General features: G+C 40.5%; 1 protein-coding gene across 1 annotated transcript in view; it reads right to left on the minus strand.

Annotated features, from left to right (window-relative positions):
• The window catches only part of TRPC4 (transient receptor potential cation channel subfamily C member 4), a 206,463-nt gene that overhangs the window by 22,697 nt on the left and 165,120 nt on the right, over positions 1-18,646 (minus strand). Inside the window, exons 5-6 of the mRNA XM_073342454.2 lie at positions 15,911-16,050; positions 731-1,044 (exon numbers count right to left, since the gene is read on the minus strand). Of these exons, the coding sequence (XP_073198555.2) occupies positions 731-1,044; positions 15,911-16,050 (454 nt within the window). The remainder of the gene's footprint in view (positions 1-730; positions 1,045-15,910; positions 16,051-18,646) is intronic.

Below are 18,646 nucleotides of genomic sequence, written 5' to 3' on the forward strand. Positions count from 1 at the left end.
GTTCAAGGAGAGAATTAAAATGCATTTAATACAGATTGAGCACTAAACTTGTCACTTGATATAGCTAAACTAAAATCACTGACTTTCAAAGTGAAGGAAAATAAATAACTGAAATTCATTACTATTTAGCCTGTAAGACAAAAGTGAGAATGTAGAGATTGAACATTTACAAAAAATTCAATTGAAGGGGGCCTTGCGCTCAGGCTTCCTGGCAGCCTGGGCTGATTTTTTCCCTTGTCCTGCTTCCATGGAACCTTGTCCATCCAATTTATCCACACACAATCCTGACATTTTTGAAAACTGGAGTTGTTCAGAAGATGCCACTTTAATCTTAACAAACAGAAATAGAAGAAAACCACAGCAACATTTGCCTGTAGAAGCAAACTCTTATCAGGTTAAATTTACGGTTTTTTGGAGCCAGATCAGTATTTTATTGCCAAAATTACACTATTATCTCATTTTAGCTGATAACCTTTTAAGTTAATTCTGTGGACGTCTTTCTAGCATAGCCCATACATTATCATAAAGTGCTGTAGTTATTAATTAATTAATTATTATTAATAATTTGTATTGTATGATCTAGAGACAGTCATGGACCAGGACGCCACTGTGCTAGATGCTGTACAAATGCTGAACAAAAGACATCTCTGCCCCAAACAGCTTACAGTCTGAGCCAGTCTAAGCAGTAAAATATTGCACGTATGAAATGAAAAGTAGATATGCCACTTACGTTGAAAATGCATTATTCTGCTTTTCACACCGTATTCCTTTGCAGCTGTTGGGTTCATTTGTTTCATAATAGAAGTACAGCTGGTTCAACCCATTTGCAAAAGCTAGCAGCACAAGACAGTATATGAATAGAAACTTTAAAATGTCCAGTAACATTCTTCCTAGAGATATTTGCAGAGGTCCCAGGTGAGAATTTGCAGTAAATAATGAGATCAAGCGCAGGGAACTAAAGATGTTCGCAATAGCAAACAATGCCTCAGCCACCAATGTGGGGTGCCACATATCCCAGCTTTGTCGTGAGAGAAACCCACTATACTGGAAAAAAAACAGAAAAGAGAAAGTTATACTTTTGTTTTCATACAGAAACCAAAGTTGTTCAGTTTTTTTGTTGAGCCATTTTAATCAGGCACCAATACAACAAAAATTAGCCCTTTTTGGAATGTACTGTGTCTGGTTTGTCTCTTCAAAGGAGTTTATAATCTTAATATTAGAACAAATATGGCTTGTGTGTTTGTCCTTATCCAGAACTTCATCTGAAGGATAATTTATACTAGTCTTTTTGTATTTTGTTATGATTTTGATGCAGTGAAAGGATTACATGTCTGGTCTTTTTGTAACTGTCTGTGACAGACTGTAGAAAAGTAGTACACACTGTAATTGTATTTAGCAAATTTATGAAGGTCTGGCTTTCTCAAAATGTAGAAAGTGGGTGCTGGATCCTGCAAAGTCAATGAAATGACTCAAATGAATAAGGACTCAATATATAAGCATTTGATAGATCAAGGCCTGATAATCACTGAAAAGTTGCTATACAGTAGATAAAGAATAACAATGTCATTTAATCTCCAGTATTAAAACAATGACAATATCTATTTGTTCTCCCTTTGAGCCATGCCTAATTGTTTACTTACCTCATTTTCAGTCAGTCTGATCCTTGTAATCAGGAACCTTTAACATTCCAAGCCTAGCAACAGGTTCCATGAAGTTGAAATGCATTTTAAAATAAAACCTTTCTAAATACTATTCTGTAATTTTTATCAGTTATCTATTGAGTATCCTTAATATGCTCTGTGCTGTACAGAACATTTCTGAAGACACAGGACTAAATTCACAAAAGGACTTATGCAGCTAACTACCACTTTAGGAACCTAGATCCCAGAATAAGGCCCAGTGGGATTCACAAAACCTCTGTTCAGCTGCTCCCAAAACACTGTAGGCATCTAAATTCACTTGATATCTACATTTTCTCAGTAAAATCTCCATAGGCACTTATGTTTCTGCCTCTGCGCATACACACTGCTACCTCAGGCCAGGTATCTGGACTTTTTAGCCCCAAAGCAATGCATGAACCAGAGGAAGAAAGGCATTGGAACTGTGGGGCCTGATCTGGTAAGCATGCTCAGAGTTTGCCTATGGGGGTCTGATCCGGTAGGCGAGATCGCATAGAACACCCAGTGGGGGAAAGAGGACCTCCCTCAGAACTTGTACCTCAGTCTACACACCTGGGGTGTGGGACCTGACCAACTCAAGTTCCCACTCCGATTGAGAGGGAGAAGGGAGGTGAACTGGAGTCTGCTATCTCTCAGCTATATGCCCTAACCACTGAGCTATGGGAGAGCCTGAGGTGAGGTTCCCTCAGTCTCTCCTGTTGAAACTGTTCCATGTGGATAAATGATGAAAGAGTCATTGGGTCACAGTGAGAGAAAGAACAAGCAAGCATGAGAATAATTCTGTAGCCTCGTGCTGAGGGCACTCACTTGGGAGAGGTGGGAGATCCAGTATCCCATTGTCCAATGACTTTTTTTAACTCTATATTCATGGGGTAAAGTTGTATCCCATAAGCATATATGTTGTGATAACTAAAGAACTGGTGGCCCTCCAAATATGTGGTTTTAGGACATTTTCACCTAGGCACATGTGAATTTTTTTTATTTTAGCATAAAAAACATTTTTCTGTATCAAAAATGTATGTGAGGTACAAATGTATTCCAGATGTGTTGCTCTATTATTTTGTCCCTTGGCTACACTGCCATATTTGCCATGGTAAGGTGGCCAGAAGAGCCACAAGCAATGTGGAGAATGCAGTGAATTTGTATGTGATGACCACTCCACATTGATCCTCATGTGAAAATGGCATATAGGCTCACACTGAATGAGACTCTTGCTAGTTATTTCAATTTGCTAGTTAAATAAAGGTTTTTTTTGTCTCAAACAAAGAATTGTTCTTAATTTGTGAATGCACTAGCAGGACAAAAATCCCCCACAACACAGTTAATGTAACTTTCTCATGGCAATGGATTTTAAATAAAACATTTGTCCTAAAACATTAATGATGTAGCTGCAGTGGAATAGCTTCAACAGGCGAGAGCATCACATCAGCCCAGTAGTGAGGACACACACCTTAAAGGTGGCAGAACCAGGTCAAATCCCTTCCCCTCCCTTCTCTATGGGAGTGGAGACTTGAATCAGGAGCCTCCCACAGCCAAGGTGTGTACCCTAATCACTGGGCTAAAAGTTAAGAGGGAGGTCTTCTTCTTCTCTCCCTCTGACTTCTTGCAAAAACCACATGGGTGCCCACTACCAAGAGAGGGTTCGCCATGGAGAATCCCAAGCAGAGGGAGATGCCTCCCTTCAGCCTAACTTAGGTGCCAAACTTCTGGGGGGGGGGGCGAGTTTAGGACACATCCCTCTCTTCCGCATATCCCATTGGCTAGATTAGGAGAGAAGATGCCTAGTGTGCTGGCTTTTGTGAATCCCACTCTGAGGCACCTCTCTCTCCCTAGTCATTGTATAAAGAAACTAGCTGTCAGACGTAGGCTTTGTGAATCCCAGTGATTTTCTACATGTGTAAAAGGCATGGCAATGTGAAGCTAGCCCATAATCCCTACTGAAGTGCTTACAGGGATAATAATACTTCCCTACATGTGTAAAAGGCATGGCAATGTGAAGCTAGCCCATAATCCCTACTGAAGTGCTTACAGGGATAATAATACTTCCCTAAAGGGATGTTGTAAGGATAAATACTTTAAAGCTCATAGAGTGCTTTGAGATTAATTGATGAAAAGTGCAATATAAGAAATAGGTATTATTATTATTATTACTACTACTAAAGTCTAAGTCCAACAGACACAAGCTACATTTGCTCCCTTTGTGTCAAGTCATATCTATCTTGGTGCTTATATGGCCCTCAATACCACAGCACTTGAGCACCCAACAATCATTAGTGGATTCATCTCCTGGAGGTAGGGAAGTGCTATTATCCGCCTTTTACTGACACACAGGAGAGAAAAAGTGACTTAACCAGAGTCACACAGAAAGTCTATGACTGAGCTCTGAAGGGGAGCCAGCCCTGTTGGAGTCCCCAGCCAGTGCCCTAGTCACAAAACCGTGTTCCTTACTCTAGTGACCTTCCTCGTAAAATCAAGCTTTTATTACTGCTAGCATGGTGGAGCCAATACAGCTGTGCAAGAACCGGACAGATGTTATTCTGCCTCATGCATCGTTAACCAAATCATCAGTTCAATTCTGATTGTAGAATCCTTATTACTGGTGATGACGTAAGTGGCAGAAAGAGCACACCTTGTGCTGCAGCGTCATGGCTGAGTTTGCAGTGCTAGCAGCCCAAAAAAAAAATGACTTGCAAACTGAGAAAATTTAATATGGAAGTTACTGACAGAATAAAGGAGCAACTGCTCCTTGTCCTTTTCACAGTGACTTTTCTGAATATTATTATAATATAGCATAATTTAGACATCACCGTAAACTTACATGGCACTTTTATAAAGATATAATAAGAAACTGTCCATGTACTGAAGAGATGACATGATCTGATTGAGCATTTGTTGATGGAGAAAGAGGGAGAGAACAGGAAACCTGCCAAGTGCAGGGGATATCATAAATGAAGGCATGTAGCGGAGAAGACTGAGAAGTGAGAAGAGAGGCTTGGAAGGAATTTAGAGAGAAGAAAAGTAGTGAACAAATAAAAACAAAGATGTCATTAGGGAGAGGAGGTTGTAGTGACTTGAAGGGGATGGCTAGGAACTTGGATATGCTAACAGACCTGAAGTCATTGAAAGGATTCACAAGGGGTATAATGGGGCCAGGGAAGTAGGAGAGGAAGATTACTTTAACTACAAAGGTTTGGATAGATTGGATGGTGGAGAGTTGAGAACAAGGGTGAGCAGAGAAGAGAACTGAAGGAAAATATGACCGATATATGGACAAATATTTTAGTAGTGGAGATTATGTGAAAGGATGGATTTTGTTGATTTTTAAAAGGAGAACTAGGAAGAAGAGAATTGAAAATGACTAGGAGATTGTGAATCTGTTATATGGTCAGAAATGTGAAGTGATAGAGAAGGAAGAATGGTAAATATTATTTTGGAGAGATATGATTTGAGAGGCTGACGATGTCAGAAGGACACTTGGAGTTACAAGATTAAAACATAATGAAGGAGGTGAAGAGTGGAGATGTAGGTTTGGGAATGATCCACATAAATGTAGTAGTTGAAACTGGGGAGCAGATGATGTCAAGAGGAAGATGTATAGAAGGGATTGAGAACAGAAACTAATGATGCCAACAAGTTAGGTGTAAGCAGGGAATGAATTCTTCCCTGACAGCTAGCTGGGAGGAGGAGAGACTTTGGGTGTGTTTAATGTAAATACAGTTTGCTCCTGGTCTGCTAAGACATCCAGCAAATAGAGCGATGTTTTGCTCAAAGTAATCAACTTTGGCTGGTGTTGGGTTACAAATCACTTTAGTACTGAATGCAGGGGGAATTAAATGCTGTTACCAAAATGTTGTAATTATTGTAGGAATACAAGGAAGCAGGACTGTGCTTACCCTGCCCCAAATGAGGGGGGTCACCTTCTGCTGAAAGGACCTCGTTAAGCCTGGGGCTCGAATGCCAGAGCCCTGTGAAAGTAAGAGGGATGGGGACAGATGTCCCACCCAGGGGGTGTGTGGCCTCTCCCTAGGAGTCCCCAGACTGCTTTGACCTGTTCCTCCCCAGTGTTCAAAGAAAGAGCTAAATAGGCTTCCTTGGGAGCCTCTTTGGTTATTTTAAATGCTCAGTCAGAGCTGAAATCACTTGAGATGGGACAGTGTTTCTGCCCAGCCTGCAAAGAGCTGAAAATCACTAAGAGACTGATGTGCAGAGGTCACAGGAGAGAGGCAGGTGGCTGCAGAAGATGACTGACAGTCGGCTGGCAAATGAGTGGCTGGTGAGGCGGAGAGGCGCAGCGAGCAGCCAGCAGGGGTGCTGGCAGAGAAGGTTGGCAGACGAGTGCCTAAGAAGCAGAGTGAGTAAGGTGCCTCCTTACCTCCACCCAGGGTGGCAGGTGAACTCTGCAGATGCACCTCTGAACTCTGGGTCTGCACTGACCAAAGATAGCAACTATGAGTTGGGAGCAGAGAAGGAATGGGCACGCTAAAGGGACTTTTGGGTTGCTGGATTTAAGAACCTGAGGGGAAAAGGACACTGCCCAACTTACTTCTGGGTGGGTCTTTTGCTCATGGTTTATGAAGCCTGTTTGCGGTGTTTCCCCAAATTAATGCTGAGTTACTTCCCTCCTTTTATTAAAAGTTTCTTTTCTACACTCAGACTCTGTGCTTGCAAGTGGGGAAGTATTGCCTCTCAGAAGTCCCCAGGTGTGTGTGTAATTTCCCCAAGTTACTGGGTGGGGGCTTGAGATGGTTCTGTTTTGTATCAATGGAAAGAAATCCGGCCCAGGTTGCTGCTGGCTTCGCCTGGCAGAAGGGTTACATTGGGAAGCAAGGAAAGATGAAGAACTATGGATGAAACTGCTGACATACTATTTGTCAAGGAAAGAGAAGAACCAAGAGAGCACAGAATCACAGATATCAAGAGGAGAAAAAGGAGGAGGAATGAGATTCACTGACCAGGTCAAAGGCAGAAGGAATATTAATAAGAGCAGAAGAGAATAACTGCATTTTCAGGCCATGGAATGAAAAAGATACTAGAAGAAATTGATACCTATAGTTTGAGAGACAGGTTATAATAAGCACATTTACTCAGGAGCTCAGTAACTCCTAAGAAGTGAAAGAGAAAAGGGAAAACAGATCATTTATGGAGAAAACAGCCCATTAAAAAAAACTAGTGAAAGAAATATTAGCAAATGGGCTGCTCTAAAGATGCTAATATTTATTTCATTTTTGTTAGTTTTTTATGAACCACAAGTGGCTGTTTTCTCCATAAATTATGTCTTTGGACATTCCTTCTTTATTTCTCAGGTGTTACAAGGTGCCTCAAAATATTCTGATTATAATCTGTTATTTAAACTGCAAATTCCAATTTGTATTGCTGTATCATTCTCCTTCCTAATCATTATGACTGAAATCTGCAAATGTTCATGGAGTGCAATTAGGCATTTCACTGTATATCAAATGTAAGAGTTCTCTAGGCCCTCAGCAAATCTAAGAGTTAACATATTTCTTTGTGTGCACTGTAATTTTATAATTTGTGTCTGCAGTAATTTTATATTGAAACTGAATATAAACTGCATCTTAGATAAAGACAGACCATGATAGGACTGAAAATGGACTTGCTTAATAACAAGGCCAAAAAATATCCTTACTACAAAGAGACCAAACCAACCCAGTCAAAACTTCCTACCTCCACTGGCCTTCTGTAAATTGCTCATTCAATAGTTTTCTCAAAAACAGTATGTGTATATTTAGTATATTAACTCACTTTAGTTCATTTGCACACTATAGGGTCATAAAAAGAATTAGGATATGAGATGGCTGTTTGATAGTATGTCGATATAGAGTCATGAGACATTGAGTAATATGAAGTGACTACAGGAACATGAGATTTCCCGTACAAGAGAAGATCATAGATACATCAAGTATTTTATCTTGATTACAGCAATGGCTTATATTCAGTAATTCAAAGAAGGTAAAAACACAAATTTATCCTGACATCTGGGTAATGCAGAGCTTTGATTCTGTAATTCCACAGTGCATGGGCCTGACTTCAGTGGGCTTTGGATCAGGCTCTCTGTGGAGGGTTCCTAACAGGTCATCATCTTAAACTGACCAACCTCTGATGAAGCATGAGATTTGATTTCTTGGGTTGCTCATATTGTAAGAATTTAGAGTTTCTGCACTCCACTTCTAGCCCACACACAACCCTTTGGCACATTGCAAAGGCAGACATTTACTTAATAAATACTTAATACATAGCAGAATTGCATAGTCCACACCTATGGAAAACGGAAGAAAGCAAAATATGGACAGATTAGAACTATGTAAAGACTAGAACTTCAAAGCAAATTTATCATGTATGTTAATGATGCCAAAGGAATATGAAATAACAGTTCTTGATGATTATTCACAGATAACCATACACAAGATTAACATCCAAGTCAGTTGTAAGCATTGGGAAGGTGGCCAGATAATTACTTTTTACTCTCTAGAGCAGAAACAATAAATACCAAAATTATCATATGATTCTAAGGAGAGACAGTGTGGTCAAGTTGTTATAAAAAGGAGAATAAGGAGACCTCGTTCTAGTGGAGGAGAGGAAAGTGATCAGGAACAGTCAGCATGGATTCACCAAGGACAAGTCATGCCTGACTAACCTAATTTGCCTCATATGATGAGATAACTGGCTCTGTGGATGAGAGGAAAGCAGTGGATGGGTTGTTCCTTGAATTTAGCAAAGCTTTTGACACGGTCTCCCACAGTATTCTTGCCAGCAAGTTAAAGAAGTATGGGCTGGATGAATGGACTATAAGGTGGATAGAAAGCTGGCTAGATTGTCGGGCTCAACAGGTAGTGATCAATGGCTCCATGTCTAGTTGGCAGCCGGTATCAAGTGGAGTGCCCCAAGGGTCAGTCCTGGGGCCAGTTTTGTTCAATATCTTCATTAATGATCTGGAGGATGGTGTGGATTGCGCCCTCAGCAAGTTTGCAGATGACACTAAACTGGGAGGAGTGGTAGATACACTGGAGGGTAGGGATAGGATACAGGAGGCCTAGACAAATTAGAGGATTGGGCCAAAAGAAATCTGATGAGGTTCAACAAGGACAAGTGCAGAGTCCTGCACTTAGCATGGAAGAATCCCATGCACTGCTACATTCTAGGGACCGAGTGGCTACGCAGCAGTTCTGCAGAAAAGGACCTAGGGGTTACAGTGGATGAGAAGCTGGATATGAGTCAACAATGTGCCCTTGTTGCCAAGAAGGCTAACGGCATTTTGGGCTGTATAAGTAAGATCATTGCCAGCAGATCGAGGGACGTGATTGTTCCCCTCTATTCGACATTGTTGAGGCCTCATCTGGAGTACTGTGTCCAGTTTTGGTCCCCACACTACAGCAAGGATGTGGAAAAATTGGAAAGAGTCCAGCGGAGGGCAACAAAAATGATTACGGGGCTGGAGCACATGACTTATGAGGAGAGGCTGAGAGAACTGGGATTATTTAGTCTGCAAAAGAGAATAATGAGGGGGGATTTGATAGCTGCTTTCAACTACCTGAAAGGGGGTACCAAAGAGGATGGATCTAGACCAGTGGTTCCCAAGCTTGTTCCACCGCTTGTGAAGGGAAAGTCCCTGGCGGGCCGGGCCAGTTTGTTTACCTGCCACATCCGCAGGTTCGGCCAATTGTGGCTCCCAGTGGCCGCGGTTCACTGCTCCAGGCCAATGGGAGCTACTGGAAGCAGCGGCCAGTACATCCCTCAGCCTGCACTGCTTCCAGCAGCTCCCATTGGTCTGCGAAGCCTAACCTGCGGACGCAGCAGGTAAACAAACCTGCCTGGCCTGCCAGGGGCTTTCCCTGCACAAGCAGCGGAACAAGTTAGGGAGCCACTGATCTAGACTGTTCTCAGTGGGAGCAGATGACAGGACAAGGAGTAATGGTCTCAAGTTGCAGTGGGGGAGGTTTAGGCTGGATATAAGGGAAAACTTTTTCACTAGGAGGGTGGTGAAGCACTGGAATAGGTTACCCAGGGAGGTGGTGGAATCTCCTTCGTTAGAGGTTTTTAAGGTCAGGCTTGACAAAGCCCTGGCTGGGATGATTTAGTTGGGGATTGGTCCTGCTTTAAGCACGGGGTTGGACTAAATGACCTCCTGAGGTCCCTTCCAACCCTGATATTCTATGATACTATGATTCTATGATAGTTGCAGCTCTGCTATTGACCATCTGTCTGACCTTAAGCAAATCACGTATGACTCTTGGTATCTCAGTTTCCTCATCTATAGTAAAGGGATAAATATTTTTCCTACCTCTGTAAAATGCTTTGAAATTCTTCGATGAAAGGTACTACATAAATTCAAATTATTGTTATTAGGACATGTATGTCACAATTTGTACTGTACATTTCAGAGAACCAATAGAGAAAAACAGAATAATCAGCCAAAAGATGTTAAACAACAATGAAACTGGAGCACAGAAAATATATTTTTTCTTACTGTGCAGTTAATACTCCAGTGAAAGTGAATGTCTGATTTTCGGAATTGGCCAAATATAATATATAAAATGGTCAAAACCATTTTACAGTGCCAGAGAGATGGGCTAAGCATCCCAGTGTTTGAAGCATATTTATGGGAAAAAACCCATCCTTGTACTAATTAGCAGAGTAGATTCAATGTGGAAATGATTGAGACAATAAATGTAGTTTATATTTAGAGTCACTTTTCAGGATAGAATTGCACTCTGAATATCACCTCTGCCCCCAAAGTGATAGAATTACATAGCATTTCATGCTAATGGGTGAGAGCCACTTATTTAGTGACATCAGCTGTGTGCAATCTCTTATGCAGCTGAAAACACACAGTAATGGAAGCCATGCTTCATTTTAATAAAACATTATAAGCATCCTTGGGTGTAATACATCAAAGTGAGAGAAGTAATACTTGACTTAGCAGTGCAAAATATACTGTAGTTTCAAAATATAAACAGAATCCTTTGTTTTGCAGCATAAATAGCTCTATTTGTATTTATAATCCTCAGTCGAAGCAGCTACATCCCTTAAAATGAATCATGCCTTTATGAACTTAAAATGTATGAGACTACAATTCATTTAGAACCATGTGACATTTAACTTGTGTTTTGGTATATAAACAGGTATAAGAGACCAGGTCTTCAAAGGTATTTAGGCACCTAACTCTTTTGAGGATCTGGACCCTGGTCCTCAGATGAACATAAGACACACTTAGCACTGGGGTGGGAGAATGGGCAAAAAAGGCTTTAAGATATCCTTTTGCATTGTCCCAATCCTGGACCCAACTAGGGGCTACTCCAGTCCCTGATGTAATTTAGAGCAGCCTATAGGCTGCGCTAAATTACATTCAGCTGCTTGCAGCCTCAAAGGTTTGTTATCAGCCAGGATTTTTTCTTCCAGCAATTAACTCTTTTTTTTCCCCAGGGAGTAGCATTGGGCTGCTATGCCTCTTATACAAGGAAGCTGGTTAAGATGGGTGCCTGGCTGTGTTGTGCCACTAGAGTGGAACACATTTGAGAATTGGGCCTATATAATTATTTCAGTAAATACAGGCAAAACTATATTTCAGAAAAAATAGTCATGCAGCATTTAGCAAATGAAAGTAAAGGTCATATGTTATAACACATTGGTAGTGTTTGTAATTCTTGGTCCTCATTTATTGTACAACTGGAAAACAATCATATTTTAAGAATCTGAAACGAATGTGATTGATTAATCAATTAACCACTCATTATTTCAGTTGCTTATATCAGATGCATTATTTATATACTCTGATTTAATCATTTTACCAAAGGAAAGGTGAAAAAAAGCAAGGACAAAAAAGCTAGTTGGCTTTAAAAATCACAAATATAACAAAACAAATAATTGCAGAATTAAAGGTAATGTTTTATGCACTACTGTGTTTACAATTTGAGTCTGATTAGCATCATAACACTAATTGGGAGGGAAATGGATGCATATTACTTCAGACACCATCACCTTGAAATCTGATTACAGAAGGCAGAAGCTGCCTGGGAGATGAAAGGATTATTATGGTTTCAAATTAATATTGTTCTAAAAGGAAAAATCGGATGTCTACAATGCTTTAGAAAGGTTTGCATTACCAATGAGGTTGTTATTTTGCATTTTGGACCAGTAAAAAGGCTATTTCCTGGTCACTGTATATGAAACTGTGTCTGCCCATCAAAGCACGTTCCATTAGCTTTCTGAATAAAAGGGGGCAGATTTTTCTCTGCCTTTTCAAATACCTTTGCTCTACCTGAGTGATGGACAGGGACTCAAATCTGGCCAGAGCTGCCTAGGTGAAAATTCCCTTAGAAGCTCTGAGTGGGTGTGAAATCAGCACAAGCAGCTACTATGCACCCATCCCCACCCCACCCTGTTGAGATGCAGTGGTTCCCAAACTATTGGTTGCAATTCCAAATGGGGTTGTGCCATTAGTAGATGGGGTTGCAGGTCCAAGGGACCAGATTTGGCCCACGAGATGATGCCATCTGCCCCTGAACGTGTCCGGACCTCCTCCTCAAACCTGCGCTGGGAGGCTGCCATTTTGTAGATCTAATTGCAGCCTCCTCATTGCGGGCCCTTGCACGTATGGTGCATGCATTTTGTAAAATGGCAGCCTCCTGGTGTGTTGTGTGTACAGCAGGTCTCGACACATGAGGAGGTGGCTGTGTGGATACCATTTGCCCCATCAGGCTGTGCAAGCATCCAGCTGGGAGACTTGAATCCAGAAGATGCTTATCTGCGGGCAGCAGCCTTCTCAACAGAGCATCCTCTCTGCTTGAACGGGTGGGAACCTGTGCTAGCTTTTTCTGAGAGGGAATCTGCAGCAGCTTGTGAGCTCCTTAAGGCAGGGTCCATATCTTTTTATGCTACCCTGAGTAGCCTTGTGGCACTCAAGCATAAAGAATCATTGTAAGTCACTGTCTCTGTGCTGCCGTAGTATCAGCACACAGGGCCTTCCTAAGTCCTGGCCTCATCTGCTTAACAATGAATTCCTTTTTCTGACTTGTGAGATGAGGCACAATGGACTTGTTTTTACGCAGAGTATCTGCTTCATTCTCCAGCAGTGAGTCTAGTAATGCACTTATGTGCGAAAAGCAAGAGTGCAAGAAATGTGCTGGCAGATATGGTGAGGCTTTCCATATGGCTTCACCAATGTTTTTGTCAAGAGCGAAGAAAGGCCAAAATGCCTACTATGTCACATAGCATTATCTAGCAAAAGCTTGAAGCCTAATAAACTCAAATGACCTTTGTTAGCCTTTCACAGGGAACACATAGGAAAACCAAGGTCATTTTTCTAGAGTTGGAAAGAACTTTCACGTCAACAAGTGCAATTCAAGAGAGCCCTGTCCGTCTCTGACCACACACAGAAGGCATCATCTGAAGTGAGTTACTGCCTTGTGCAGGCCAAGTCTTACATAATTGGAGAGACTTTGATTTTGCCAGATGAAATTGATATGGTGAAGATAATGTGTGGAGAAACTGAGGAAATAAATTCAAAGACGTATTATTTTCCAACAACACAGTGAATTGAAGGATTAAGGTGATAGCAGCAGAACAGGAAAACACACTGGTGGAGAGTCTGAAAAACACAGGTGTTTTTGTTCTTCAAGATGATGTGAGCACTGAGGGTCCTGATGCATATTTCTTTGCTTTTGTGAAATACATGGGAGTGTGCAATCCTTGAAGACACTCTGTTCTTTCTCCCTCTTCCTGGACACAAGACAGCACAAGGAATGTTCGATGTACTACATGGCTATATGCAAAACAAAAATGTCCTGGGTGATCACATTGTAGGCTTTTGCACAGAGGGAGCTCGGTCTATTGCAGGCCACCAGCAGGTCTGCATGCCTTGGTAAAGAAAGTTGCTCTGTCTGCTCTGTGGACTCACTACATGATTCACAGAGACCGACAGGCATGTAAAGCTCTGAGTCCAGAGGTAGGTGAAGTTTTGCAGTATCCTCTATTGTGAACTAAATCAAGACTCATCCTCTTTGCATGCATCTGTTTGCAAAACTGTGTGAAGACATGGGATCTGATCATGACATGTTTTTATTCCACACTGAAGCTCACTGAGGAAAAGTACTGGGATGATTTTTTGAACTGAGAGACAAGCAATGGACTGCAAAAAGAGTGAATTTGTTGATTTTCTAGGTGACCAAAGGAAGATGTGCCTTCCTGGCTAAGTCACAGACATATTTAGGAAACTGAATGAAGTGCATACAGGTCTGCAAGGAAAGAACACCCACATTCTTCTGCTGAAAGAAAAGGAGTACTTGTGACACCTTAGAGACTAACAAATTTATTTGAGCATAAGCTTTCGTGAGCTACAGCTCACTTCATCGGATGATTGACTCACAGGATTAAAGAAGAAAATTGTTTTCTGGAAGAATAATCTATTAGAGACAAATTAGGAATCATTCCCACAGCTTTCTAATTTCCTGGCTGTCAATGAAATTATTGAGCCTCCCACACAGGTGATGGCTGAGCATCTCAGCCAGATGGAGGAACAGTTTGTATCCTTTCCCCTCAACTTGGACATGACAATGTATGATTGGGTGTGAAATACTTTCAGTGCAAGCCTGATACCATGGATTTGCCAACAGCTGAAATCGAATAGCTCATCAAAATATCCTCTGATCAATTCTTGCGAGTAACATATGCCCAACTTTCTCTCCCAGAATTCTGGTTCACTGTGAAGAATGACTATCCTGAATTCTCAGCATGCACCTTGAAAATGATGGTGACATTCATGAGCAAGTAATTGCGTGAAGCTGGATTCAGCACACTTGTGTTCGTCAAGTCGCAGTATCGCTCTACCATAGATGTCAAATTGGAGATTAGATATGCAATTTCTACCACATCACCGGACTTTGAGAAGCTGTGTCACAATGTGCAAGCCCATGTGTCACATTAGCGAGCATTAAATATATTTAATATGCAAACTTCTTGGATTACTTGGTCACTATGTTGTTTTGTTGTGGTCTGGGGTCACAGGAAACAGTAAGTGTGAAAATGGGGTCATGCAGGCAAAAATTTTAGAAACACCTGATGTGATAGAAGAGGGAGATGGCAGGTCAGGTGTGTGTAGGGCCTCTGTTCCACTCTGCCAATTATCAACTGGGCATATGGACACTTATGAACCATCGCTGACGTAAATTAGAGAAGCTCCGGGGCTGCTCTAAACTTATGCCACAGCTGCAGCCAGAACAGCTGTGACTTGAGAATAGGGAGCTGTAATCAGCTCCTTTATGGATGCTCACTTTCTTCTTAGCCTATTGGATCCTGGCACAGGAGAGAATCTGGCCCTGTAGTATTGGATAGTTGATGGAAATAAACTTGAAGTCATTGAAATATAATGATGATAATGAATAATATAAATTAGAAAGTTATGATGACTCAGAGGTGATTAGAGATGTGTGAAAGTGCTGACACATTTTTCTTGAAATGTAATTTGAATATATTTTTCTTTCATTCGAGACCATTTTGAAACTGGAATATTTAATTTTTACAAGGAATGTCCATGAAATTGTGAATTCACATGGAAAACATGCAGCCTTCAACTATTCATGCTTTTGAAACAAATGGATGTTTCTCTGGAAGAAAGTTCAAATATTAATAATGTCATATTTCTTATTCAAAAAACAGGATAATGGTGAGCCAAATGGACAAATTTAACCCAACAATGCTTCTATTATTTAGCCAAAATCTACAGTAAATTTCAGTTTGTTGATGAAATTGGAGTAAAAGCATTCAAAAATGTGAAAATCTTGCTTTTTGATATTTTTAAAGTTTTTATTTGAATTTTTCATGCAATCCTAATACGAGGTTGCATATTATTTATTAAACTACCTTAGTAATAAAGCTGCAGTAGAAAAAATTATGCAAGGACTATCTGAAATAAAATACATTTTTGTACAAATATCCACACCTAATAATAATAATGCTTGGCATTTTTATAGTACCTTACATCCAAACATCTCAAAATGCTTTACTGATCCTGAGGAATTAAGCCATCCAACATACTGTGACACAGATAAAACCATTTTACAGATGGCAAAACTGACAGGTTAGTAAAGTGATTCATTGAGTCATTATAGTAGTTAATCAATCTAAGACACTTTAAAATATAGAAGCAGGTCAAAAAGTATAACCGTGTTTACTTAATATATTTGTTTATAAATATTAGCTAACAATAGAATGATTACCTTTGAAAATGCAACAATTTTCAAAGAAATTGTTGCCAAGTATAAGGCATTCATTACGAAATCCATTAGGTTCCACCAGTCATGAATGTAATCCTGTAGTCCACCATCCCACATCTGTTTAATTTCACCCCATATGAAACCTGTAAATATAAAAGAATTCGTTCTAAGCATGGTTTTCAGAAGAATTGTATACAGATCAGTCATTTTAGACTTCATTTTCTGATTCATGTTACCAAAATGCATTCACTAAGCAAGGGAGAACTGACTTGTCATTCATCTAAGCATACAGCTTCATTTTCTTTTGCTTTCCTTCTATTACTTTTTCATTGCATTCTAAAGAGTGTATAAAAAGTGGTCTAACATAGCAACTATTGCCATATTCTGTCCTTAGCTGTGTGTTCCAATGGATCCCAATGGAAACTGCATAACTGAAGAAACTGACCGTTACAGTATTTCAATAGAAATTTATGCTATCATGAGGTATAGAGATTTCTACTTTGTTATCCACAATGGTAGGTAACAAATCTCCTATATCTTCTAAATCCTTAGTGTCATCAGCAAAATATTTCTAGTTGAAATATTAAAAAAACATAGAACATTCATTTTAAATCTGGTGATCTGGGAACAGTTTTCAGGTGTACTCCCCGTGTATCGCTTTTGACACAGTAATACAGAAATATTTACAGCCACTGGGAAATGTTGCGTGTGATGTGAGCTCAACTGAACAGCTCCAAAGAAAGGCATGTGGAGACACTTTAAAGCTATAATAATTAAAGGCCTTCCTTGGGAGAATGTGCTGAATTAATGCTTGCATATTATGAGGCTCTAAAACACAGCTTTTAAAATGTACATTTTACGTAAATATGTACAGTCTTTTGGTTAAAGATACCAGTGGAAGTTTCACATTTTTCAGTTTTACTTTCTTCTCTAAGTGAATTTAAATGTTCATTAAAGGTGCCAAGCTGACAGCAATGGAGACTGAAATCCTCTATTTACACTTGGGTGAAATACCCATATGTTGTTTATCGCCTTTTCCTTAGTTCTCTCTTTCAATAGCATTAGGCAGAGGCCTGATGAGCTCTGTACTAATAAACTCTATAATTAGGAATTGCCTTTTGGTCATAATCAATATTTTCACCTAAGGTGGCTACACGGAGGAGATGTCAGACTCAACTCCAAGGAGGCATTGCCTCTTTTGCCTTCATTGGTGCCAAAGATAGTTTTGTTATGTTTTTCCCTGACATCAGAAAATAAAGGGCCTGATACACACAGTGCTGGTAAGAAACTAATCTTTGTTCCCCTACCACATGTTATAAGTCAGGGTTACAAAAAGTTTGAATGTTGTCAGGTGGCAGGACTCAGTGTACATAGACGGCACCGGTTACTGCTACATCATAGTGCAGAGATGCTGTCCACGTATATAAGGGAAGGAGCATCCCCTTTAAAGAGATACCCGACCCATTATAGCTGTGCTGCTGAATGTCAATCACTTTGGAGTGGGGAGATTGGAGTGTGACCAGGGACCTCTTCATGCCAACTGGCAGAGGGTCTGATATCTGATACCAGGGTCTGATATCTACATTATAGTGAAGTCTGTCTTGAGAGCCATTAACACACCAGTCCTCATAACCACTGCAAAATGTATGTAAGGATAATATTTAAAGAGTTTTGTATTTATACTGGAAATTATGTTCTTAAGGTCTGCAAGTAAAGCAGGTCACCAGGAGGTGACAAGCACGTTCCTTTCAGACAGGAGGTAACAGACATTTTTCGCTCTGTCTGGTTATATGTAAATTGAGTACTGTATGCATCACAATGGAAGGCTATTTACACACTGAGCCAGGTTCTTGCAGAACATACAAGAAGCCTTCAGGAAAAAACAGTCAGTGGGAAGTCACAGGGGCCTCCTGTTTATGAGTAAAGACAATGCATTTTTGGAATATATCTAGGGGTATGGGGATGTGTCCATATTCTTCACCTAGGAGACAAGCTGCCAGCATGCATGTTTTATGTACCAAGGGTCACAGACAGACAGACTGTAAAATACTGGGAGAAAGACTCTGAAGTGAGCTTAACTCTACAGGCCCTGAAAATATCTTGTTAGATAAGTCTAGACTAGAATGCGTGTTATTTTAAATGTAATCATTTGGTTCCATTAATTCTACTTGCTTCTTCTTGAATCTCTAGTCTTCGTTAAATAAACAATTTCTTTGTTAAATAAACAAGATGTCCTCATGCTAAAGGCAGGTGATAGTGAGGTGCCTTACAACCAAGGTATCCCTAGGAAGCATCACACTCAGTCATCCTCTCTTCAAAGGACTGAGTGATAGAGGTGCTAACCTCACTAAGAGACCCTGAATTTGGCTTTGTCAAGGTTCCTTCCTCACTCTGAACTCTAAGGTACAGATGTGGGGACCTGCATGAAAGACCCCCTAAGCTTATTCTTACCAGCTTATGTTAAAAACTTCCCCAAGGTACAAACTTTGCCTTGTCCTTGAACCGTATGCTGCCACCACCAAGCGTTTTAAACAAAGAACAGGGAAAGAGCCCACTTGGAGACGTCTTCCCCCAAAATATTCCCCCAAGCCTTACCCCCCCTTTCCTGGGGAAGGTTTGATAAGAATCCTCACCAATTTGTACAGGTGAACACAGACCCAAACCCTTGGATCTTAAGAACAATGAAAAATCAATCAGGTTCTTAAAAGAAGAATTTTAATTAAAGAAAAGGTAAAAGAA

This window comes from Lepidochelys kempii, chromosome 1 (assembly GCF_965140285.1).
Source record: "Lepidochelys kempii isolate rLepKem1 chromosome 1, rLepKem1.hap1, whole genome shotgun sequence".
NCBI lineage: Eukaryota > Metazoa > Chordata > Testudines > Cheloniidae > Lepidochelys > Lepidochelys kempii.